Genomic DNA, 27,750 nt, shown 5'->3' with positions numbered 1-27,750 from the left:
AGTAAATTGTCGAAGAAGAGGATTCTCGTATTTAATTTTACTCGGTCAACGGGACTGAGGATGAAATAGCTTGTCGATGAGGTTTTTCGCATTTATATATTTAATTTAAAAAAACACGGTCTAGTGGCCTGACAAAGTAAATTGTCATTCTACTGGCTTAATGAATTATTGTAGTTCACACATCCGCTAGACACTTAACCAACTCTTCTAAAGAATTTTATGGTTTACTCGTAGGTTTTTTTAATGTTTTCATATAATTTCAAAAAGATTTTCATTATAGTTTTATAACATATGCTAAATAATCTTTATCAAGACGCTTCAAACATTGTTCAAAATATCATCAAGCATTTCAGGACACAAGAAATAACAGTAATATGTCAGATTTATAATTCAAACAAAGATACTTTTTAATTTCAACCAATTCATATCAAAAAAAATTTCCCCTCCTGTTATTTGTACGATATTTCCCAAGCGGGAGCACGCACGACACTGCGTCATTGCTAATTAAGGTTAGTTAGAGAAATGTTTAAAACTGAGTAACCCAACCTAGACTCCTTTTCGGACTTTGAATGGTTCGTATGTTCACTTGCTCATGACACATACTCGCACATTGTTAACTTAATGTATCCTATTTTTAAATTTGATCATTTGAGATGGTTCAGTACAGATCAGAGTTGTCAAGACCTATTTTACTGTAGTTACATTTGTTTTAAAATAATTCTAAATACATTTTCTTTGTTTTAGGAAATGTTTCCAATGATTTTGTGTCAAGAACAACAAACCAAAAACAGTTGTCAAGGCCTAATTATAAGAGCTATCCCGATCATAATCGTAATCATGAAAGTCACAAATCTAAAAAACGGAAACGAAAAAGGTTTGGAAAGAATAGGCCTACACCAGACAACTCTCAATATCAATATCATTGTGAGAGTCGCTCAACTGTTACTTCAGCTACTCAATTATCATCCATACCTAGTTCAACTGTCGTAACTCATGAAAATACTTCACTAATGCAAAAACTGATCACTTCAGGCTTAGCCAAGCCACCAAATGCAACTGAGTCTAGTTCAGAAATGGATAATGTTATTAAGAAGGAAATTACAATCAGCGATAATGTTGAGAGTAAAGATTACAGTGATGATAGTGAAATTGAAGTAATCATACCTCCCAAAAAAATTCCACCTTTAGTTACTTTAGATTCAGATGGTGAAGAAATGGAACAGTTATCACAAAGTAACCCTGAAAAAGACAAGAGTTGTACAAGCACTCTTGATGATAACCAGAATCCTCCATTGAACGTGACTCCTGCTACAAATGAAGAGACTGATGTAAGTAATAACTTGGCACTCAACAAAAACGGAGTTAATGAAAACCTTGACTGTATTGAAGTAACAGCTAATGGCTCGCCCATCAGCCAAGTATTTGAGTCCAATGATTCTCCAGACTCGTTATCCTCAGAGTTGTGCATGTCACTGTCATATTCCCCCTCCAGCCCATCATCAGTGAGTGGTTGTGAGAATAACATAACCAGCAATCTGAACCGCCAATCTTCAGTGGGCAACAACAAAAGACCTGCTCATTTTTCAAAATTTGAAAGTGACACCCGTATAGATTGTTCTTCCGCTAGTAGTGAAGAAATTAGTTCAGAAATTTGGTTGGACCAAACTGAAAATCAAAATTCTGGAAATTTAGAAAACAATCACTCTCCTGAAAGTCAAATTGTTAATCAAAAGGAGACTGACAATAAAGCAAGGGAAAGGAGAAATAGTTTGAGCAATGAAAATTCTCTTTCAGTTTTGGTGGAAGATTTCATAATGATGTCAACAACTACGGCAAAGGAACAGCAGCAGGACATTGTCCTTATTGGTGAATCAAATGCAACCGGACTTGAAACTAATGGAAGTGTTTCAAATGATGATCAGGAACCATACAGCCCATCTTCAGAATACAGTTATAAACCCGTCAATGACAAAAATAGTAAAACATTCTCTACTGGTAAAGAATCTACTTCGTATCTAATTCCAAAATTAACTTTAGGTACATTTATCCCTAAAGATAACTGCATTGAAACAATTACTCCTGGTGCTCCCTCAAAACTAATTGTCAAACCAGTTGAGCCCAGAAAAGATCAAGTAAATCTAGATGAGAATAATCGCAAACAACATAATATTGATGATAATGAAAATGATGAAGATAATGTTTCCCAGCTTAGGATGATTGCATTACAAACCAAAAAGAAAACAACGCAAGAGGAAACTCAATCAGATTCTAATGATAAAAGTACATCTCAAACAGCTTTAGACCAAATTGACGAAGAGATTGCTGAGCCAGAATCCTCAGAAGCTCCTTGTGGCTTAAATGAAGATGACGATGTTTTACAATTACGTGTTGCTGCACTGAAATCAGCTGTCATGAAAAAGTACGGTGAGCGCAAGAAGAAAGGACTGGTTGTTAAAAAACGGAAGAGGGCTCCTTCTGGATTTGGGGATGACATATTTTCTGTTCATGAAAGCAACACAGCTCTGGACCAAGAAAACACAACACCTCTTTCACCAAATATATCGTCAACTTCTGTTCAAGGTGAAGAGGATATGGAGTTGGCTGAATCAGATCTTGGAGAAGATGTTATTGAAGAGCTTCCTGAAACTTCAGTTGTTGAAAAACCAAAACTGTTTGCACCTGTTCATTTAGGCTTAAAACCCCTGTATGATAGTTCAGTGACACATTCAGTGAATTCATGCTCAGTTGTACCACCTCAACCCTTGCCTCCAGGTGTTGATGGTGACTGTCCGGAGATGATTGACCCAACAATATTGAGGTCAGTTTTACCTCCTCCCCCACCCCCTCCTCTTCTACGATCACCTCCTCCTTTAACAATTACATCAATGCTTCATCCTCCACCCCCACCCCCTTTCCCCTCTCATAGTAAATCTGAAGTTTTAGGAGAAATATCAAATCAACTGAATGTTGAAGAAGAGTTTGCTGCTTCCAGTTCTCTTTTTGGTAATCGTTCTTTTGACAATGAATCAGATATGAATCAACCAAACTTCAGTAATCGAATGAAAGTTGACAGTTCGAAGAAGTCTGATTCTATAAAAACTAGTTTGAGAAATAATTTAATCACAGTTGATGTTGTAAAAAATGTACCAAAGAAAGTCCCCCCGCCAAAAAAAAAGAGGAGGAGGAAGGTTAGGAAAGAATATATAAAATTAAAGGCTGAGCTTGATAGAGAGTTAGATTTACTTTGTATTACCAAACCTCCAGGGAAATCTACGACCAAATCAGCTGGTAGTGCAAATTTAACCAAAAATAAACAGGGTAGGCCTAGTGTTAGTTCTGGATATGGAAAGCATTGTGAAACCAGTCCAGAAAAGATTACGCCTAAAGATTACGAGAGCTCATCGCCCATTGTTTTGTGCAAAACAGATTTGCCTGCAGATAATTGGACAGATGGTGATAACTCAGGAAACGTTTTACAAAAACAACAACACACAGGGATTGACGCTGAAGAAAATTTTAACTTCTCTGATGAGTCCCCCATGGCTGACAATGATATAGATCTTTCTGACATGATTGTTCTAGACGAAGTTGGAATGTCTCCTGAACATAAATCTAAATATGATAGCACACATGACTACAGTTTTCCTTATGAAGATGAGGACGAGGACACTTTAAGGATCCGTGCATTAACATCATTATCTCCTAAACCTCTCTTTAAAACACCAACCACTACTCCCCCTCAGAATTCATACCCTCAGACTGAACCTTATGGTAGTTACCAAGGCAATAAGGAATACACTCAAAGGAAAATATTAGCTCCAGGAAAACCGAAAGAAGTTATCAAGCGAAGAAAAGTCGTTGGTGAAACCTCAAAATATCGACTCACTCGAATGAGTAATGATCGAAGGAGTGTGCTTCATGGGAAAGAGACATTAAAAGTTGTCGTCCCAACGAATTCTCAGTCCCATGCACCTGTGGAACAGTCTTTGCCAGTTGTACAGAGATTAGTGATCAATGTAAATAAAGATTCCGACAGTGAAGAAGAATGCGAATGGACCAGAAAAATACGAATACAGGAAACCAATACACTGCCACCTCTAGGACCGGTGGTAGACTATGAGCTTGAACGCAGTATAGACGAATTGTTGATGAGAGCTCGCAACAGCTCTGAAAACGTATCTTCTAGAAAAAGTCAAGATGTAAGAGCTCAAAGTTTCACACAGAAAAGAGATCGTAGAAGTAGTACTGATGATGACTCGCTACATGGCACCCCAATGGTAAGTTACTAGTTTGTGGGTTTTAAACGTAAATCTCAAGGTTGCAAACAAAAGATGATTTATTTGTGTGCAGCAGTAGGGAAAATGGGTTTAAAATGTGCTGCTACAATTCTTAAAAAGTTGAACTGGTATTTTTTAATCTCATATGTTTTTTTTATTTTCAATGTGTGTTCACTAAAATGCATTATAGGCCTAAACGTTTTTACAACTGCGTTGTGAGGATATAAAGAGAGTAGCATCTTGCAAAATTAGTTGATCAGCCTACATAACAGTTTTTTGTTTGTTGACACGTCCAGTCTGTAGATTTAGATAGTTTTAAATAAATTGAATGATCATGATTGAAATTTTTACTGTTTATTAAGCTCTACATCTGACCTAGAATTGGGTGTTAGCCTAATCATGAATAATATAATTTTTTGAATACCCTCCAATGGTGTTTTCATGTGTGATGAGTGTAACTTCTTAAATATATGTATTGGGATATTACAGAAAATGTATTGTTTCTATTATATCTTAACTTTGAAAACAAAACGCATTTCCATTGAAATTCCTGTTTTGTGCCTTGATAGTAGTAATTACATTTATTTTGCCTGTTTGAATAATTATTATTTATCTATTTTGTAGAAGCTGTTGCCCATTGAAAAACAGGAAGAATACAAACGTTTGAAAGCTATTTTAGAACAGAAGGAGAGGGAAAGAAGGTTGAAGAGAATTCCTAGGAAGGCAACAGAGACATCTAAATCACTTTTAAAACAGGTTCTTACGACAGAAAACAACAAACAGATTAAAGAGAATTCAAACCAAAACATCCATAGTAGGCCTAATAGTAGCCATGGGGACCTGAATTTGGATGAAAGGATATTAGAAAATTACGGCTCAAGTAACCCTAGAAATGTGAATGTTAAAGAAGACTCCATAAGCTCAGGTTTTAGTGATGCAGATGAAATAATCAGTTCTTTCCACCATGAAGAAAATATTGCAAGGAGACTAAATTCAGACAGTCATAATGTTCAGAATGAACAATTGAAGTCCTCGGATCAAAAAATTTGTGTGCCGACAGTTAACCTTATTACTGATAGAAAAATTGAGACGGATTCAAAAAATCTAGATCAGTCCCAAAGAGCCACCAACTCAGACTCAGATGAAAGCAGATCAAAACGGTTAAGTGTAGACACAACAACAGCAGCTATGAAAGAGAAGTCAGAAAACCTAAGCGGGCAAAGAAAAATAGTTTCTTCAGTCCAGAAAAATAATGCCACAAATAGAGAAAATATATCTAGTTACGAGTTGGAAATGAACAAAGAAAATTCACCAAAAATATCTTGTGAATCTCAATCTAGTTCTACAGTAGGTAACTTTTCCACAACCGGGGATTTCTATTTCAGCCAAACTACGGCAAGCGCTTCTGGACTTTTTGGGCTGAATTCCGGAGACATAGAACCCTGTAGTAGAGTCAATAATTGTGACAATGAAAATAATGTATCGACTAAAGAAACGCTCAGTGACAAAGTGGGTGATGTTCGAGATTTTTCTCCTGATTCTGGTAAATCCTCTGTAGAACATTTTAATAGACATCAGTTTTTGAATCCAGAAACTAGATGTGAAATACAGGTGGAGGAACAGAACGCGGAATCCAATTCAACAGAAAATATTAAAGAAACTCCTGCCCCAGAAGATTTAAAAGACTCAAGTCAATCAGACCCAAAACCATGTTCTCAGGAAGAGTTGGGAGCCAAAAAATCAGAACTGCTTAGTGAAAGGTATGTAGTAAGTTATACGTTTTAAGATAATGTTTGCATATTCTAGATAAGTTTGTAGGTGTTTGGATTTTCTTGCCAATGCACGGGAGTTGAGTTTTTTTCAGCTTCAGTATGGTTTATGTGAGAGTGTGTGCAAATATTCCGCTTGGTTTTAACTTAACCAAAGAGATTGAATCATTGCCAGTATTCTCAAGTAAGAAATAACTAACTTAAAAAGTCAGTGATCAACTTTAGTTTGCTTGACTAGCCAATTTGAATGGTCACATCAATACAGTAAAATAACTATTATTAAATAACAGCATTAAAACAGTGTTTTATACACAGTAATAATTGTCAATAAACTACTAATAATAAACAATTAAAATTAAATACTAATGTAAAGAACCCTCATTGTTTCTTTCATAGATTTATACAAATTAATTTCTTCTCTTATATATACATTTTCAATTGCTACATTTTCAACCTACAGTAGAACCCGGGTTAACCAAAACTGTTCCAAAAATTAATACAGGGCTAAAATATAAGTAATACGTTGACAGCGAGGCCCTTTCCTCTCTCGAAAGGGGCTTTTCTATAACCCATTGTAACATTTTTGCAGCTGAAATAAAACACTCTATTATATAGACATTGTTTTAAATTTATTTTTCCTACAAACTTTGGTAATACATAGGCTATTTTTAGCATTTGATGGGTTAACCAAAAAATTGGTTATCCGAAACTGCTCTCCCCTGTTTATTTTGGTTAACCAGGATTCTACTGTAGTTAAAAATGTAGCAATTGAAAATATATATTTAAAAGTAAAAATTAATTAATTAAAGGAAGGGATGGATTAAGCACCCTTATTCATGGTACATCCACCCCTGGAACAAATAAGCCCAAAATAATTGTAATTATCATTATATTAAAACCTGTGTAGGAAATACAAGGCACATTGATATTAAATAAAAGTTGTCTGAGTTAAAGTTAAAGAAATCTTGAAAAATTATGATAACCTTGTATAATTTGATATTTTCTCCAGGCAACAGACAGAATAAACTTGTCCTTGCTCTACCAATGCTCTATGAATTGAGCCCCTACTTTATTAATCACTCTTACCTCAACCTTGGCTTCTTATTTTTTTAAATCATAGTTTTTCAATAAATTTTTACTAATGGGCTTTTGAAGAGGTTAAAATAAAATGATTTTATGTCAAAGATTTGGATTGCTGGACGACCTGTCGGAGATGACCGAGTCACTGGATGATCTGGACAGTCAACAGCGCAGGTTGGAGCAAGCGGTTGTAGACATTAGCGAGCTGCGCAGAGCACTGCATGCCGCAGAAGACTCTCTGCATAAACAGCTGTTGGTGGCTAAAGATAGCGAGCAGAGACTCCGTGATACACATTCTGCTGTCAATGTGAGGTGTTCGAACATCATACAGCTGGAGACTACGCTTCACCGTGCTTCTTTTGAGTGAGTGACAACTGTTGTGAGTTACGAGGGCCGTTTGGAAAGTAACCTCTGGCCAGTTGTGTAAAAACATTAATGTAAATAAAACACTGTGTTTAATACATCTTAAAGTTCCTTCTTTATTAAAAAGGTTTAAATACATGCTTTTGCAATTTGAATAGATTGCCTAATAGCATGTATTTAAACCTTTTTCAATATTAAATGGGAATCCGGAGGCTAACATCTACAATGAAATTACATCTTGACTTTATTCTTCTACATAATTATCATACACATTTCAGTACTTATGGAAGCCTTTTACAAGCTTAAAAGTTCTGTTCAGAAAATCTCCTGCCTGTGCCTTTGAGCCATTGCTCACACTTTTAAGTCAAATCAAATTAGATACTTTATTGTCATTAATAACAAACGTGGAAAAGACATAGTCATCATACAAAATATTTAATAGGGTTGTATTTAAGGCCCGTTCACACTTGGCGACTAACTCGCCGCGACTTAGTTGCTGCTACTATTAGTCGCATCTACTACTCACCAGCAAAATATACTCTTGAGTCATGGCGAGTTGTAGTGGCTGCTTCAGATTGGTTGTGTTTACTGTGCTGAGAAAATTGTCATCTGTGGGATTAAGAATGGAGGATTAGAGTCGTCTGTGTTAAATAAAATTATAAAAATAAAGAACCGTCTAATTCATAGCATACAATGATCTAGGGCCTGGAAAATTTACATTTAAAATGCATTGGCCTTGAATAAAGATATTCTTTGTCTTCTATTTATTCATTGAGCTATTATGTATTTTCTTTTGTTATTATCTCTTCTGTATTTTTATCAAACTCAGGTTAAGAGGTAGAAAGGTCGTGTGGCTCTAACTTTGTGTGAATAAACTATTTTTATGTCGTTCCATTTTATTTAAATACAATAAAGTCATATTATCGGGCCGATCGTAATGAAAAGATGTGATGGACGAATCGGAACTCAGGAGTGTGAAAGACCTTGATTGGTCCCAAGGTCCTTTCGCAGAATTATTATTCTAGAGTCCTGGCTTCTGCTCTCTTGGCAGCTCACCAGTTAAGTTAGATGTAATTAATAATATAAATTATTTAAGTGCATTTCTTGAAAATACTCAATAAAGGCAGCCTAAACTTGGCTATAAATCAAAACTATGAAGAAGCCGTTTGTAATGTTTTCTTGTATTTTTACTTTTCCACAAATCTTTATAAAAATTATACTTTCCTTAATCATGTGCAAATCTACACAGATTAAACTTTCCAACAACCCATTCATTAATAATCTCGGTCCAGTAGGACTGTAGATTTAGTTGTACAAAGATTTTCAAAACTGAATTATTATAAGAGTAGAACACTGATTTGAACAACAGTTACAGTGGAGTCCCGATAATCCGAACTTCGGTAATCCGAAAGTCCGCTTAATCCGAAAAAAAAAAATAAATAAATAAAAAAAATTTTGGCAATTTTAAAAAAAAATTTTGAAAATTTTTTGAAATTTTTTTGGAAATTTTTTGAAGTTTTTTTAAAATTTTTGGAATTTTTTTGAATTTTTTTTATTAAACTTTTGACACAGTTAGCTGTACCTCGTCAAAGTATTCTGTAGCGGATGGGCGAGATAGACTTTTTTTGTAGAGTATTTTAGTAAATATTTCACCATTTTTGTTATTACTGTAAGATTTTACATTTTTGTCCGCCAAATCACAAATGGATTTTATTACGTGATAATGCTGCAGCCAATAGGTCTAGCTTTAAGTAATGTGAAAAACAATCCCGGGCTCGTGCCTGCGTCCGAAAAAGTAGTAAGAAGACAAAAAAAATTTCAAAAAATAAAAAAATTTCAAAAAAATAAAAAAATAAAAAAAAAAAAACAAAAAACGTTTAATCCGAAATATTCGGTAATCCGAAATGGGCCCGGTCCCAACCATTTCGGACTAACGGGACTCTACTGTATTTCCAAAATGGCATCTATGATGTTTATTTTATGGCTAAAACATTTACTCGGTGGCAAGTGCTAGTTGCCACTACTTTCTGTTCTCACTTAACGATTAGTAGCCGCTGCTCTAGTCGCAGCGAGTAAAATTGCCAAGTGTGAACAAACCTTAACCCAGTCAAGATTAGATCAATAAGCCTAAAAACACAAATCACATAACCACACACATAGGGGGGTGGGCCTTATATCACAAACATCAAAAGGAAAACATTTAAAAGTATAAAAAGTGAATTCAAACAAGTACATTTAAGTTCTTTGTAATCAGAGAACGACTGGTGTTTCATATGACCCCATGATATACTTTCAGCCACGTCATATATTATACTAGAAGAAATGGGAGCTACTGGTTAGCATATGGGGTTTTGTATGACCCTTTAGATGAACCCTTTCACAAATTTCTTCCTCAGTTATCACATTTGGTACTTTCAAAATTTCTGATGAATAGCTGCAGCCAAAAACTGGTAATTTTGATGTTAAAAATCTTATAACAGCTTACACTTTACTCTTGGTGGAGGATTTGGACAGGAACTGATCTGCTGCTTAAGTTTGTAGCCGATTGGCCATGCCACTATTCTCTCCATAGGGTTATCTGTCAAACGGAGGTTACTTTCAGAACGGTCCTTGTACATGATGTGAATATATATAACAGTAACTGTTGTCATATTGGAGGGATGGAAATAATATGTTGTTAAATCCAAATTTTAAAAGTGGTGTTTTATTATTTATACAGTGCTCATCTAGTATGTTGGTAGGCCTTTTAGAAGTAACCTATATCGTGATTAGCTTAAGAGAGGATTAATTAGTTTTGCTACATCTATACAGTTAATTTTTTTCATTACCTATCCCTCTCTTTTGTAGTAGGCACGAAACTCCATAGAAAACTGGCTTATTCCTCAGAGCTCATTATGAGCATGAAGAAGATTTAAGCTTTTGATAAAGTTATACTTCTTAAAAAAAATATTTTATAACTAATAGCCTATAAATAATTTTGTGTTATTTAATAATGAATAGTATATTTCGTATCTAGTGCCGAAAATGAGGCTGTGCCGGCTCGAGATCATTTTTAAGTTTGAGACGAAGTCGAGAACTTAAAACGATCTAGAGCTCCAAAACCATTTGGCCCATGGTACGAATGCTATCTTTCACCACACTACACCCTCTTACCACTATTCACCACAATAATGATGCACATTAATAGTCAACACTACTACAAATTAAAGGTTATGTGAAATATTTTGAGAAATCAGCAAAAACAATAATAAATACTAAATAGTTGCCTAGGTAGCGGCATAGACTAACAAACACGAGTAGTTCCATGTCTACTTCTGTACACCATGTAAATTTTGAAGCTCGTTTTCGACGTGTCTAGTTCATGTCTGGTGACACTGGTGGTAAAGTTATTGTTTGTGATTACGTCGTTTTATTTGGTTAAACGGGGTTTTAAATTACTGAAATAACAAGAAACAAATTGTAAACAAAACACGACCTCTACAGTGCATCGGACGGAACTAACGATAAAATTGGCTTCAGCTGTTCCATGACAATGGAAAATCTACTAAGAACGTATGTTTTATCTATGGTAGCGGTTACAATAAAACAAGTCTATTGCAATGCATATTGATACTGCTTGTGTATTTAATAGATACATTAATGACTTGACTTACTTGACTTAGTTCCTGTATTCCCGTGGGGGACATAGAGCCGCAAAAAAGCTCTCCACCATACACGGTTCTGGGCCAGCTGCTTTACTTCTCTCCAGTTCTTGCCTTCCTCCTCTATCTCTATCTCGATGGACCTCCTCCAAGTTATCTTTGGTCTTCCCCGTTTTCTACTTCCTTGGGGGTTCCACTCTAATGCTTGTTTGCTGATGTTATCATTTGGTCATCTTAGAGTGTACGACCCATCCAGCAAACTTCCTTTTCTTGATAACTTCACCAATGGGGCTTTCATGCGTTCTTCTCATAAGCTCTTCGTTTTTTTTACTCTTTGTGGCCAATGGATGTTGACAATTTTGCGGAGACATTTGTTTATTAAAATCTACAACTTGCTGGTGACTTTCCATGTCTGGCGAACATACAAGAGAACGGATTTAACATTTGATTCAAATATTCTTAGCTTGGTATTTCTTTGTATCTGGTTTGATCGCCAAACTGGTGTTAGTTGTGCAAATACCCCTTTGGCCTTCCTAATCCTACACCCCCCATCTTTGACACAGTGCTTCCAAGGTATTGAATTTGGTCCACCTGCTCAATTGCCTTATGGCCCACTTCCAGGGAATTATTGTTCCTTGCATTGATTCTCATTTCTTTAGTTTTTTCAAAGTTTATTTTGAGGCCGACCTTCCTTCCATTGGTGTTAAGCTCCTCAAGACTTTCTTTCATATCTTTTAGTGCATGAGATATCAAGCACAAATCATCGTCAAAATCAATATCCTCTAACCTGTCTGTTAGACCCCACTGCAAGCCTCTCTGCCTACTCGTTGTTTTCCTCATTACTTTGTCTAGAACCATGAGGAAAATTATTGGTGACAGTAAGCAGCCTTGTTTAACTCCTGTTCCAATTTCAAATGGCTCCGATGATAGTTTTCCTTTATGGATTACTTGGCATCTGTAGTTCTCGTAGAATTCTCTGATGAGGTTGATGATTTTTGTCGGCACTCCGAACTCATGCAGTGCTTTCCAAATAGAATCCCTGTTAATAGAGTCGAAGGCCTTTTCAAAATCCACGAAGGCCAAATAGACCGATGACTGGTATTCTGAGCATTGCTCAACACTGATTCTTAGGGTGTTGATCATGTTGATACAGGAATGGTCCTTCCTGAAGCCTACTTGTTCTCTACTAAGTTTTGTGTCTATTACATTCTATTTAATATGATTCTAGTAAAGACTGTACTAGCAACAGTCTTAACAAAGCAGGGTAATGCCTCTCCAGTTAGAACATTGTGAGGTATCTCCTTTGGGATTTTGATTAGCATTCCTTTTTCCAGTCATCCGCTATTGTTTCCTTCTCCCATATTTCTTTAAATAATTCCAGGAGTATTTCTGCTGTCAGGTTAGCATTCAATTTAAGCATGCTGTCTCCACCGGGTGCTTTGCCATTCTTCAAGTCTTTGAGTGCTGCTAATATTTCTACTCCTGTGGGTGTAGCTGTGTTTATTCTAGGGTCTTCCGCATGCATTAATAATGCTTTAACTAAATAAGCAAACAGTTGGTTTTTGGCCCTAGGGATGTAAAAACCTGCTCGGTCCCCAATTGACGATGACAGATTACATGACAGCAATACGTAGCTTTCGGCCTCCAATAAACGCCTAAAAACATTGTAGTGTGGTGAAAATATTTTTGTTGCATACAACATCAATTTTTTGTTGATCCCAGTCTTTATATTTTAAAATTCTCTGGTTAACTCAATGTAAAAACTGTCATGTCAATGACTACTTCCTTAGTTATGAATGTACTTCATCAGATAAACTCATTCATTTGTGTTCTTTTATTTCAGAATCCCCACAACAGCTCAGAAATTGATGACCAAGAAAGTCAAACAAGTGAAGGAGAAAATGGACAAAGTAAGAGAAGGGCGAAGTATAATAAAGTCCTTAATTCACAATCCAGACATAACCAAAGAAGAATTGACAGAAATGCATGCTAACCTGTTAGAGAAAAATTCTGGAAATTCGGAACCAGATGTTGAAGATTGCAACATTTTGTGGCTACAGGATCCAAACGAATTTATGCTGGACGATTTGCCTTTAAGTTATAGCTGTGATACTGAGATTCAAGAAACAAATGTTTGTTCTAATGTTCTCGTAGAAGGTCAAGTATTGCATCATCTGAAGGTCAAAAGGAACTGTCAAAAGGAAAGAAATGTTTCAGGCATGGTTGATTGTACCGCTTCAGAGCTAATTCCTGTAAATACTGTTACAAGCGAGGACACTGTGCGTTTTAAAACCTGTGATACTTCAAGAAAATACAATTCAGAAAACAGTGCTACAACATTTGATGTTTCAATTTCTTCTGAATCCAGCCAGCTACAGTCACAAAGTTCTTTGCAATCAATAATAATAAGTAAACATGCAGAAGATTCAGGTAGAAAATCAAAAGAATGTACAAATGAAGAGCTTACCACTGAACGTTGTGCAAAATCTTTTGATTCCGAAGTCACTGAAGAAACGGTGAAAATACAAAATTTAGTGAAAAATAATAACACATGTAATAAAATCAAAGTCTGTGATAAAACTAGGAACATTCCATCGAATGAAAGTGGCTCCGGAAACTCTGGACAAAGGTGCCATTCTAATAATTCTGGATCATCTAAATCAAAGCTCAAGTACAAATCCATTCTTCAGTTCAGGCATCTGGGTTCCAGGTAATTTTCACTTTTTATTTAAATTTTGTTCCATCTTAAATAGGGGTTTTCATTATTTAAGTTCTTTAGAAAATTTAAATGGACACTAGAGTTAACCGGCTAAAGTGGTTCAGTTTTTTTTATATTTATTTTTATTTTTTTAGATCAAATGTTTATCTAGTTCCTTATGAAAGATTAAAAAAAATATATTTACTCTAAGTGTTTTTTTAAAATTTTCAAAAATTTACTATTTTTTCATAGAAAATTAGTAATTAAATATTTTTATAAAAACTTGTGGAGATGAAAAAATCTAAATCCTTATGGAAGGAACTAGTATGCTATGTACTAAATATGTGTTAACAATTTGGATACTCTAAGTCTAAAGATGGGTGAGAAAAGTATTATCAAAGTTATGAAAAACTAACGTTCGTAGCGAATGATGATTAAAAGTAGAAGTCGTGCTAACTCACTGGCACTCAAATACTTCATTGTTGAAGCAGACTTAGGAGCGCTAGTGTTGTCGTGTGCTTGCTTATAACTACAAACAAAGCCAGTCGGCCGATGTTGGCATGGTAGCTCAGTAGGCTAAGGCATTGCACTGACTAGTGTAGCGCAGAGGTCTTTCTACATGCGCGGGATCGATTACTGTACGTGTGCAATCCTGACTTTAAGCTCAATAATGTGTAGCTCAGCAGGCGGGAGAAGCCCACCTTAAAAAAACGTCCAGCTTAAGTGGAAGTTGACGGCATTATTGAGTTTAATAGAGACTAGGTGAAACCCGTCGAAATCAACAGTTACTTTCAAGGCTTACGCTAATTCATATAACTGTGATAAATTGAATGAAATTATACATATTTTGAGCATTTAGCATTGTTTAAAGAGTAATAAATGTATAAACAATAATGATATTAATTGCGTTAGCTACCAAATATGGTTGATCATTCAATGAATAAAATATTTCTCATACTGTACGTCATCGGAGTTATTATTAGTATAGTATGTTATGTGGTATCTCTATGGTTATGTGGTATCTCATCCTTTGGAAACCCCGTTAAATAGTATTAATATTGTATTGGTGGATCTTTTGTAGTTAAACACTTTCACTTTCATCAGTGTAATGCACAGGGTGTCTAGTAGTCGGGAAAGTCGGGAATTAGTATTGAATTTCAAAATGGTCTTGAAAAGTCGGGATTTAGTCTTAAATTTGATTTCAAAGTCGAGAATTTTCATGATTTTGCCGCGATCAACGTCTTGCGTTTACGTAACCGCGAAACCAATGATGATGATGTCTACACGGCCTCGGGAAATGTTCACGATTTTGCAGCGATAGTGGACGACGACGATGACGTTTCCGAAACCACGAGAGACGATGATGACGTTTCTGTGACAGCGGGGGACGATGACGTTACCGTGACCGCGGGAGACGACGATAACGTTTCCGTGACCACGAGAGACGACGATGACATTTCTGTGACAGCAGGAGATGACAATGACGTTTCCGTGGCCGCGGGAGATGACGTTGATGTTTACACGGGCGAGGGAAATGTTCTCATGATTTTTCCACGATCGTGGAGGACGACGATGACGTTTCCATGACCGTGGGAGTCAATGATGATGTCTACACGGCCGCAAGAAATTTTCATGATTTTGCAGCGATCACGGACGACGACGATATCTGCTCGACCGCGGGAAATGTTCATGATTTTGTCGCGATCGCGGATGACGACAATGACGTTTCCGTGACCGCGGGAGATGACGATGACGTTTCCGTGACCGCAGGAGATGACGTTTCCGTGACCGCGGGAGACGACGAAGATGTCTACACGGCCGCGGCAAATGTTCATGATTTTGCCGCGATCATGGACGATCACGTTTCTGTAACCGCTGCAGTCAATGATGATGTCTAAATGTATGGTACGCGGAAGATTTCATGATAAAAAAACCAAATTTGCTAGTTGGAATTTTTTATTGCTGCATTATTTCTTCACTTGAAAACACAACATTATCATAATACTACTTTATGACAAAGACAGGGGTTGGTGTAGTATTATTTAGAAAATTTGGTTAAGCTATAAAAATTGGAATCGGTATCAAGAATTGAGAATCGATACATTTTGGTATCAACACCCACTAATTGTTGAAAAAACTAGTCTTGAAAAATCTGGAATTAGTCTTGAAAAGTCTGGAATTAGTCTTGAATTTTGTAATGGAAATAAACTAGACACCCTGAATGCAAATTAATCTAGGCCTATGATTTTATTTGAAAAAAATATCTGTTGGGAAGGACACATTCTAACTTCAAAAGGAGGTGGTATATCCATTATAGTGTAAGTTTCTTTATAACCTTATTGTCATGACAGTAGCTGCTAAAATAGTACTCATTGGACCATTTTTACAGCCAAAATGTTGTGTTATTTTTAATAATGTTACCAACCCAGTGGGCCACGGTCCGTAATATAGGCCACCGCAAATAATTTGTCAAGATAGGTACTGTTTTAGGCAAGGTTTCTATGTTTGGATGTTATTAGACACGGTAAGAGCACAATAACATTCTTCTGCAGATGAATTATCCGTTGGAGAAATATAAGCCGAATAAGATTGGGTAAGTTGCATGGATTTTTTTTAGGCTGCTGCTCAGTGCTCTTTAAGAATATCTATTTTAGAGATAAATTAAATGGTTTTTGTTGCTGAGTAGCGCTAGTAAACATGCACAACCCTTTTCATAAGTCTAATAACATTCAAAGGCTCTTTAAAATTCTGCAGTAGATTGCAGTTTTCCAGCTTAATGACTTTCAAAATCAGGTGCATATTTCTACAATTCAGTAACTCCCAATAAATGTGTGTAGTTTAAAATACAATTTAAATATTAACAGCTCTTTCATTAAAAAGTAGTGTGAAATTAATCATATGATGATAATGTAAACAAGTCTGGGAAGGGAACTTTAAAGGCTTACGGGACAGATCCCTAAGGGAATTTACTTAGTTTTTCTTTTGATTTCTCATCTGCAGACCGAGGCCTTTCTTTAGACACCTCTACAGAGTTCCTACGCCCAGCCGTCCTCTTAAATTAGTGGAGACAAAGTTTCCATAAGTATTTAGATTCCCCAATGTTAATCTTATGGGAGAAAACCCAACTTTGATGGAAGATCCAGCCTGAACTAATAAATATTAAAAAAAAAATACACACTTTGCAAAACTGCAGATCAGGGCCATTATTTTGACACTTTAATCATCAAAATCGGTCCAAAAATGAGGGAGGAGTTCTGTTCACAAAAATCGGCTTAGCGTATTATACAGTACACTCCCTCTTATCCGGACTCCTCGGGACCGAGGCCAGTCCAGATAACGGGTTTTCCGGTTAAACCGACGTCCCCAAAAACTCTTTAAAACGGACCGTTTACTGTGATATTCGACTTAAATTTAAGCATTGTATTTGGACACGAGATCACTGGTCTCGAATCTTTCCCGCGAGAACTGAGGTTTCAGTATCGCCCACTTACTGCCGATCTAGTCCGGTTAAACCAATATGCTGATAAAAATTGTCTGGTTAAAGAGATGTCATTTCCGCCGAGTGTAGTCCGGTTAAAAGGTATCCGGATAAGGGGGATTCTACTGTATACAGTAGAACCTCTTTAATCCGAACCCCAGTAATCCGTACATCCACTAATCCGAACACCTCATTGCTGCACTCTATACACAATACAGTAGTTTTATATTGTATACTGTATTTAATGTACAGTACTGTTTATTCACTGTTTACTACTGTATTAAATAAATACTGTATTTTACTTTTCAGCAGCATTTTTTAACTTTTCCCGTAGCAATTACGATCCATTTTCGCCACATTTTAGCTATTGTTATGTAAAGACGTTGTTGCATTTGGACTGTCATTGAAGAGACGAATATGTATGGAATAGAATTGCATGTCAGTGTCAGATGAAAACGTTCCTTACTTTCTGAACCCTAATTAATAATAACTGTACATAACCCTGCAAGTGCCCAATGGAAGGTAAATAGTATGCCTTTGGTTACAGTGCCGACAAGGGTGCCAATGACAAAACCATTCTGTGTCCTTACGATTTGACAGGGAGATGCCAAGATAAAGCTTGCAAGTATCAACATCTCCATTGACCCCTGTAAATATACTTTAGAGTTAAGACTTTTACAGTTATTTATTTTTCATTATTAACATCTAAAGTCATATGATTTGTTATTGTAAACCATTATACTCTCCATTCTTTATATGTATAGTTTATATTGCAAGTAATGTCATGTTCAAGTTCCTTTGGTTTAGTTTGTTATTTGTTGAAATTAAGTTTGCATTTACCAAGTTGGTGGAAACTTGAGTTGATAATGTTAAGAATTCATTTGGTACCGGTAAGTAATTTGTCGGTTGCGGAGTGACACTAACTAAGTGCTTATCATGAATTGCATCAACTTGACCATTTGCTTGATGAGTTTGAAGCCTCTGTTTCAGAAGCAGTGGGCATGACTGCTGTGGTTCCGCATGAATAAGGTTGGTCAAAGGTCAGGTACTTAAATAATCCTTATTTATCCTTTAAAGATTTACTCATAGGATGTTTTACTTTTGTGTTTGGTGCCAGTTGTTACGTGCTTAACGTAAGATGTCTAGATTGGCGTAATGTAATCTTTTACTTTTATCTTTCCATTCATAACACTCTAAGGTGTTTGTAATTTTTCTGTCTAAGTTTGTTAATACTTGGGAGAGCCAGAAACATGCTGCCATCCTGACAGGGCACCTAAGAAGCTAATACTTAGCACTCTCAGTGCGGTCGACATTTATTTCAATGTTGTTCAATGTTCATTAGTACTCGACGTGTTAGGCTGTTGATTACAATAACTTTTATAAAACGGCACATTTTCAGTTATTTCTTGTTACATTTATTTCGTGGCCCATTCTACACGAGTATGAATCCCGCAACAGGAGATTCGCATGGCCTTGCCAATATAGACTGTGTATGTAGACTGTAGACTGTGTATGTAATGTAGACTGTGTGAAACCCATGTGAGGCCATTCTAGACGAGGTGGCTCAGATCCAGTGGAGATAAGTTGAATAGCTTGGGTTGTCTAACTCCAACTATTTCAACTGCTGAGGAAGAAACGTAAGAAGAGCCGATGATGGACACATCAAACATTATCAAACAGATGCGCCAGAGGGACATTCCATGTCATGTTTAATGACCATCGGAGGTACCCGTAATAGTTTTTCCAGTTTTACAGAAGGTCTGTTGAGACATTCGATGAACTATTAGGCGGGTTACACACCGGTATCGCCGACATAATGTCGCAGATATTCCAGGAAGAGGCACGTGCTGGCGACATGAAAGTGAAGGAATCAAAAAATTCATCAGTTTAAATAATGTCATCGTCAGAAGAAAATGATGTGTTGTTGCTGTTGTTCTTTCTACAAAAACATTAATGATAATTTCATGGTAATTTTTCCAAAATACTTTGTAATTAATTGTATTACAGTACTTACGTAATTTCCTTATGGTGTCAATTGGAGTATTATAATATCACAATACTACAGTTCACACCATAAGGCAATTAAGTAAGTTAAAAAGCGCCAAAACTACTAGAAACGTGTTCTGCGCATGCGCGGTCCCAAGAGACAAGAGACATGTCTGTCCAAACACTGACCGGTTGGTTCACTCGAGACACGCACCTGCAACACGAGTCGCAGGCAACGTGTCTGTGACACTGGTGTGTATAGCTCCATAAGTTAACATAGGTTGGTTTTCAAGGGGCATGTCGCAGGCACGAAAAATATCTGCGACATCATGTCGGAGATACCGGTGTGTAACCCGTCTTACTATTGCTGTGTCACATTGAGAAGAGAGATGCTGTCATGATTTTTGTTTTGGATTGCTCTGGTGACTCCCATTCTTGGTATAGTACATAGCTTTGTCAATTTAATTCCAATTTTTGGCCTTTATCTCACGATTAGAAAAATCCTTGGTACAACATACTGTTCAGACCGAACCTCACAAAGAAAGTACTCTGGGTCATACCACAATGTGTTAACCCAATTAATGCTACTGGACGGTAGATTTGAAGTGAGCTGCCGTGCGCGGTGATAACGCTACGTGTAGAATGGCACACGCCAATTTAACGCAATGGTTCGGAAATCCCGTGGTAGGTTTCACACTCATGCAGAATGGGCCTTGGTTTTCCGGTAAATAAAAAAATTTGAAAAACGACTAATAATCGTAATATAATAAGAAAATATTAAATATAAATTGTTTTAATAGTTTTTGTATAATAATTCTGTAAACAATGAAGGAAAATTAGTTTCTGAGCTTTTATTCTACTCAATTATTACAAATTATCAAAGTATTATAAACATTTAAAATGAACTTTGAATCAAGTAATTATGTTGTAAACTAGCTAGCTTTAAAGTTTGCCTCCTGAAGTTATTATTTAGTTGCATTACAATTTACCTTCTATTTCTAACTTCAACTCCTCTTTTCCCTAACGGAAAAAAAACTATTTTTCCTACAGTCACCCGACAAAGTTGGCTTCCTTGTACTGTTTATAGTACAGAAAGCTGCTAATTGCTGCATATTTATACTTTGCCGTAAGGTTTATACTTTGTCGTACGGTTTATACTTTGCCGCACATCAGGATGCCAACGAAACAACTCAAAACGTGGTTCTATTATGCACGTAATCCGTGTACGCTTGGAAATAGGTTGGCAACACTTAAAGATAATATTGTAATACTATGAGCAGCTGATTGACTATTATAACTACGATTTAACCTGTCATTTTGTGTTTATAGTTTCGGTATTTCTGAACTTTCTGGACTTTTCTTTTAAACGTTTTTAAAACATTCCTACGATCTTAATAAACAAGAAAATACCTTTAAAGCATTTTTTTTAGGCGCGGAAACCACTTTAAATTACAAAAACATACGGAACTATATTCTCAAAACGCGGAGCACATTTCTTGCCGAGGAAAAATAGCGGAGTGATACGGACCGGGTACTACTTTCTCTAGGGCACCTATTTGTGTTGCCAGCTGAACCTAAAAACGTGTTGTATAGTGTTTGAAAGACTAATTATTTATATGCTTTATAGTGACTGTAGGAAACATATAATGTGTAACACGAGTGCAAAAGGCCTTTGCTGCACTCGAGATCATTCCGCACTCGCCTATTGCTCTCTTGTGACCTACCTACAATTTTATTTGTTGCATTAGATTTGCATATATTTGTTAGTTAGTTCTTGGTTTGGCATTTAATTTCTTAACCAACTAATAAGCTGATGAGAGTTTATACAGTATTATATACATTCATTGCTTAACATTTGTTTCAGCTCGGTAGATTATTCCAAAGCATGGACTTTAGTATCACATGGTAAGTTGGCTCTACACAGTATCCAATTGTCTTGGCACTGTTCATTATTGTTACACGTAACACAATGGTTTTTATTCCACCCTAAGACATCATACATTGCCACTACTTGCACACACTTGTGTTTCATACACAATACTTGTATCTTATATTTCTGGCATGTCTATTTTGTTCTCAGCATAATGAAGTTTCTTAAAAAATATATAAATATGATTCAATTTTTGCTTATTGGATTAAATTTTGCAAATCTTTAACAAATCATTGGGAAAAAATTAATGTGTAAGTTATCTTTTACTTTTGTCTTACAATTAGAACTAAGCTAGCTTGGTCTTGAGTTTTGATTGTACATCCTGTTGGTGGAGTGCTACCTTTAGATCTGTTGAATATTTGTTTAATTGCTTATACTTATCTGCTTGGTTTATGGCGCCCTACATTTTCTCTTTGGTGGTTGAATTTATTTAATTTCTACCATTGAAAGTTCTTACTTGTCTCTTTGGTTTTTATAGTATGAAACATAGGACTAATAAATTAAACTGATTCATTAGCTTTTTAAATATTTTAATTATTACACTGAAAGAGTGAAAGGTAAATTTGTACTGTTTTGGAGGTCTCTTTGCTTATCACTTTTTCAATCCAATAATAAAGCGTTAATGTAAATTTAACCATTCACAGTTCTAGAGTTGTAGATATGATGGTGGGGATGTAAAAAGCGTAAGAGTAATATTTTCTTAAAACTAGGACGGATATAATTTTGTTTTCTTTATCTTATACAGTGCCAAGGTTAAGGAGGAGATGCATTATTTATGATCAAATGTAGGCAGAATACAAAATATGCAATACTAATAGAATACTAATAGGCTATGTCACCCAAGCCAACTCAAAAAGCGATGTCTTTGTTGCAAGTTGTTTTTATTTCCTAGAGATATATAATTACTATTATTATACGCTCCAACTCAAGATAGTTACATAAATCTTACTAATTTTAAAATTGGTCCTGTTGTGTTTTTATTTTGTAATCATACGAGTCAAGTACAAAACGATTTAACGATGCTTTTGTTTTAGGTAATACCAACCCGTATTTCATTGTTATCTTCCTTTTGTTAAGTAAATTTCCTAAACTGTTAAAACATATAATTTTAAGTATATTTATACCTGTCCTTTATTTAAAGGTAAACAAGGCCTAACTAATATGAGTTAAAAAATAATCATTGTAAATTTATTAATCTCAACTTCAGGTTGCAAGGAGTGTTTTTAATGGTTTCCTTGTTCTTTTGTTGTCGGAAGTTTTGCAAGGTTGATGTCCATTATTAAATGTGATCAGTCTAGTCTAGTTTGGACGTAATAATAATAACATTAGGATCCAATTTTCAGGGTGGCAGGATTTTGGCAGAACAGTTAAGCTACAACACTTTCCACCCTAATAGTTTGAAAATTGGGGTTGGTCTGGGGTCTGGGTCAGTAGATAGTTTCTAGTACAGTTTGGGCTGTAAATTGTATTATTAGAGAAATTATGTGCTAACGTTATCAATACTCCTGATTTAATAAGTATTTGAGGTTAATAGTGGCTTCGACCATTGCCCAGTGATGTTTAACTCACACCCTGCCTCCCTGAAACTTGCATTTCACTAGGAAAAGGTGAGTTCAGTTGCATGCCAAACCCAAGACCAAGCTAGTTTAGTCATCATGCCAATCCTTATCCCACAAACATGTTTATTTCACATTCAGCCATAGCAAGAAAGTTCGGAAGAAGAAAATGTTTGGTGTTCTTTGCAATTAGACGGAAGAATGACTTTAGACTAAAAAAGATATTAGTCGGTGCTCACTCCAACTCTAGTGTTCAAGATTTTCGGTTCAAGTTTGCTATTCAAGAAGTGAAGAACAATTGTGCAAGATGTCGGCTTGAACAAGAAATTTTCTGTGTGAATTAAAAGTGAGAATCAAGTGTGGAACTCATATAATTTTGTTACCTTGTACTCATAAAAGTACATTAAATATTTAAGTGAACTGCCTAAATACTTCAGGCATATATGTAATAAAAAGCTGTCTAATTTTATACCAATAAAATTATTTGTTTTGTATTCTTTGTCTTGGCATTCATAGTTCCTTGAATTTTTTAGTGGATCTAGTAGAATCTTTTGGAAAAATACTTGTGTGAAAGAAGTAGTAAATCTCATGATTGGTCTAACTACTCAAATATTATGTCAGTGTAAAATAATTAATTGTAAAATCTGTGTCAAACAAAGTTTGGCTATGAGATAAAATTTATATACCTTCAGATGGATAGAAAAAAATATGTATGATTTAGTTGTTTCTGTCTTTTAATATTCATGGTTGATTGTGATAAAATGGGATTGGAGGTTTGTTTAAACTTTGTTCAAAATTATCAATTTATGAAGTCTTCAGCACAAATAAAATCTTTTTCATCACTCTGTATTCAAAAATTTCCCGTTTGCATACAGCTGAGATCTCCTTTTTCCACTAGACGCTAGTTCAATTTCCATACACTAAAAACAAATTGTGAACAACTGACTATTCCTGAAATAAACATTACTTTCGCTACACAAACAATACCTTAACATAAACAAAATTACAATCAGCAGAATTTTTCACTAAAAATTGTACAGCCGTATATTGTGTTTAGACATGTTTAGATTAGAAAAATGAATAGATAACAAAATATCAGATAATATAGCAAAAGATTACACATTATAGCCTTCTATTACCATACTGAGGTGTTAAAAACAAAACTGACTGGCTACAGTTGAATTTGTGAGATATCTGTATGGCAAAAAATTACAATATGTATTGCCATACAACCAAAAACAATGGTGATACATGAAAATAAGCAATTTTTCATGGCATCTAATCTCACAAAGGAAGGAGACCCTTCTTTCTTATTAATTGAATTATTACTGAAATAAAATTATACCAGACATATGAACTACCGAGCTGCACTGACTAATAATAAAAATGACTTCAATATTCATGCTTGAAAAAAAAAATTACTATTTTTTAAGCCTTTTTCAAACAAATCTTTAACTTAAAACCACCTCAACTAAAATTTATACTTACAGGATTTAATCACTGCAATATCGTTCAGATCTAGTGTAGGACATGGAGATAGCCCAACTCTGCGCGGTGGTCAAATTTAAGCCGAGGAAAAGTTTTATGGCCCCCGAAGGGTGCAGTCCAACTCCGCACGGTGATCACTTTTAGTGAGTAGTCTATAACTCCTGCGCGGTGGCCACATCTAATCCCTACACTACCTTGTTGTGCTTTCGTATGAGATGTGTGTTTAATACTATATAAGGTTAGGTTAATGATAGGTAAATTCAAATTAAACTGGTATTCTATTTTATACTAATTAACTTTATGTTATTAGTTATACTGTGGTTCGTACAGTTCTAAATCATGTACATTAATAACAATTTCAAACTTCAAATACAGACGCACAGCCATCAGGGCTGTGAGAGCTTAAATCGACCACCGCGCGGAGGGACCAGAAGTGATCACCGCGCGGAGTTGGGATGAGCCCTAGGACATATCTAGTACACACCATTTTTCTAAGCATATGCCGACTGAGGTAACGATGCACCATTCATTGTTCTAAATATAACTTGGTTAAGAATTGAGAAAGTACTTGAAAAAGTAATACCTCTGCTTTTTATTGATTGTTTTACTTTCAAATAATCCAAATTTGGACTGTTGGTCAAGTCAATGCCCATTACCATTGACAGTGAATGAAATAAAAGTAAGTACAGTAGTCGAGTCATGATGCTGACTCTTTACTTCTTCCTGGTTTCCTAATACAAAAAATGAACCAGGTTTTGCATAAGAAGAGTCTCACTCAGGGTGGCTGGAGTTGGTGCACCCAACGATATACAACACCATGTGCGATATACAATACCATGTGCGCCTTGCTGGATTAATCAAACTCAAACATGGCGACTCCTATTTCATCCTGGCTTTCTAATACAACATGGCTTATTATTGTTAAAGTGCCAAGGTAGCAGATTTTGGGTACAACCTTACTAATTGAGTCAGCCATGACGACTCCTACTCACAGAATTAAGACCGAGCTTAGAACCCTTACAGAGAAAGAAAACTGTTGGCCAGATGTGGTGGAGACTTATTTGATCTTGATAGGTTTTTTTTTTATTTTACCTGTGAAGATTCAAACCAATTAAAGGTCCGGTCCACTCCACCACCTTCATGGTAGAGAGAACTGGTGACGTCCTTTGCTCTCATAGCTAATGAGTGTACAGGTTAAACCTCTTAAAACCGAAGTAGTTCTAGATTCTGGTGCACAAACTAGAAGATTGACGGGTGGCGTCGTCCTGTAATCCAGCTACTAGGAGGTCACAAATTGTGGATATTTATAGGCATGCACTGTGGTTGCGTTACTTCCTGGTGTGGATTAACGTCCGCACGAATGAGTACTACGACTACTCGCAGTGCAATCCTGATATTTAGACCAATTCGTATATACCAAGGCAAAAAAATGTGGTTCGGATTCCACTATAAACAGTAGGTCCCTTAGTTGCCATTAGCTGTATGGGCTATTAATTAACAGCTGTGTCTAAGGAATGTCGGCCTTAGTCACTTACAAGACTACAAGATCGCGTCACTCATCCTACACTCATCTCCATTCATTCATACCTAAAATATCATTCATATATTAAAATACCTACTATGTATGGTCGCCATTTCATAAAAAGTATTAAAAGTATGGAAACCCAATGTTTACACCTAACAGAACAGTTAATTCCTTACTTGTTGTCACTGTTCATTAATGTTACAGGTAGGTAACACAATGGTTTTACCATTGTACCATTTGTTTTGGGCCATTGTTTATTATACAAATTAGGTAATAGAAATGGCCTCCATCTTATGATATTCAGTTTTGATTAAAACAAATTCTGGTCAATGAACATAACCTTAGCAATAAGCTTTTCAACTGTTGACTTTGAATTTTATTCCCATTACTATCTACTGTGCAACACACACCCCTACCCAATGTGCACTCCTACCCAACCCGAGGAAGAGCCTGTCTCGACAATATATTTACCAACCTCGTTTCTGACCACTATGAATGTTGGCTCTACGGACAAGACCTCATCTCTGATCATGCAGGTATTTTTGTTAATGTTAAGCTGGATGATAATAAAAGCCAGGCTGGTGTAAAAACTAAATCGTTTAAGAGGAGACTGATTACTACTGCTAGGCTAGCTGATTTTAATTATTGTCTTTCAAATCTTAGCTGGTTAGTATTATATAACAACTGTGATATTGATGCTGTGATCTCTATGTTTATAAATATACTTTGTTATTATCTCAATGTTTATTGTCCAATTGTAAATAATAAATGTAGACCAAAAACCAAGCCAGGACCTAGTAACTGGTTTACACCTGAACTTGCAAACATGAGAGAATATATCATTTACCTTTATGACATATGGAAGACTAATGGTAATGTTAATGACAAAATGAACTTTAAAAATGCCAAGAAAGTTTACACAAAAGCTATGAATGAGGCAAGAATTTCTGCAAACAACAAACTAATTAATAAATCAACAAACAAATGCAAAGCGGCCTGGAAGATAGTGAGAAGTGAATCAGGGCAGAGCAAAGTACCGACTGAAATATGTCTTTCGCCTGACACCTTTAATGATTTTTTTGTTAATGTACCAACAAGTATGACTCACAATCAGAACTCAAATTTACCAGACTATTATAAACTACTTAGTAATTTAAAGTTTACCACCAACTCAAATAAATTCTCATTAAAAAAAGTTGATATGAAAACTGTGAAGTCAATAGTAACTAGCCTAAGCTCCTCTCGCAGCGAAGATTGTTTTGGACTGTCGAACTACCTATTGAAGAATATTATAGACCCTATTCTAGTACATCTCACCTACATTGTCAACCTAGTATTAGTTACAGGTGTTTTCCCAAATTGTTTGAAGCAATCAATAATTAGCCCTATTTTTAAGAAAGGTAGCAGAGATTTACCAGAGAACTACAGACCAATTGCTATTGTCCCCATTATAAGTAAGATAATCGAAACTTGTTTATTTAGGCAAATGTATGATTATTTTACAAGTAACAATTTGCTTAGTACTAACCAATTTGGTTTCATGCCTAATTCTTCAACTACCAAGGCTGTAGAGAGCATTGTAGATTATATCCTCAATGGTTTTGAAAACAATTTTGCCACAGGCTGTAGTATGTTAGATCTAAGTAAAGCTTTTGATATGGTTTCACATGTTATTCTTTGCAGGAAATTGGAGTATTATGGTATTAGAGATAAGGAACTAGCTTTAATTAGAAGTTACCTTAGCAATAGATCTCAAGTAGTTAAAGTCAATAATGTTTTTTCTCAACCAAAGTCAGTATTAGCAGGTGTTCCACAAGGCTCGGTCCTTGGGCCATTCTTATTCTTAGTTTTTATCAATGATTTTGCTGTAAATGTTCCATGTTTTTCTGTTTTATATGCTGACGACACAACTATTCTTGAAAAAGGTGTAAATATCCATAATGTTTTAAAGCAGCTTAG

The 27,750-nt window shown here is 35.7% G+C and overlaps 1 protein-coding gene across 5 annotated transcripts in view; it reads left to right on the top strand.

The window, feature by feature from the left end:
- The window catches only part of LOC128990974 (uncharacterized), a 33,176-nt gene extending 9,904 nt beyond the window's left edge, over positions 1–23,272 (top strand). The window contains exons 2-9 of one of the 5 annotated variants that reach the window (XR_008490579.1): positions 745–4,277; positions 4,902–6,037; positions 7,232–7,489; positions 12,974–13,840; positions 17,854–17,955; positions 18,297–18,335; positions 21,157–21,197; positions 22,920–23,272. Coding sequence is in view for 1 of the 5 variants with exons in the window: in XM_054413662.1 (XP_054269637.1) it covers positions 745–4,277; positions 4,902–6,037; positions 7,232–7,489; positions 12,974–13,840; positions 17,854–17,950 (5,891 nt within the window). In the remaining 4 variants the exon portion in view is untranslated. Of the gene's footprint in view, positions 1–744; positions 4,278–4,901; positions 6,038–7,231; positions 7,490–12,973; positions 13,841–17,853; positions 18,347–21,156; positions 21,198–22,919 lie in introns of all 5 variants that reach the window. The other 4 variants (XR_008490581.1, XR_008490578.1, XR_008490580.1 and 1 more) reach the window with 4 other exon arrangements.
- Positions 23,273–27,750: the final 4,478 nt, after the last annotated feature.

Source organism: Macrosteles quadrilineatus, unplaced genomic scaffold (assembly GCF_028750875.1).
Source record: "Macrosteles quadrilineatus isolate MER2022 unplaced genomic scaffold, UCM_ALF_1.0 Scaffold_3__2_contigs__length_128488019, whole genome shotgun sequence".
Taxonomy (NCBI): Eukaryota; Metazoa; Arthropoda; class Insecta; order Hemiptera; family Cicadellidae; genus Macrosteles; species Macrosteles quadrilineatus.
The sequence above is the reverse complement of the archived record's forward strand: the minus strand, read 5'-3'. Positions and strand labels throughout refer to the sequence as shown.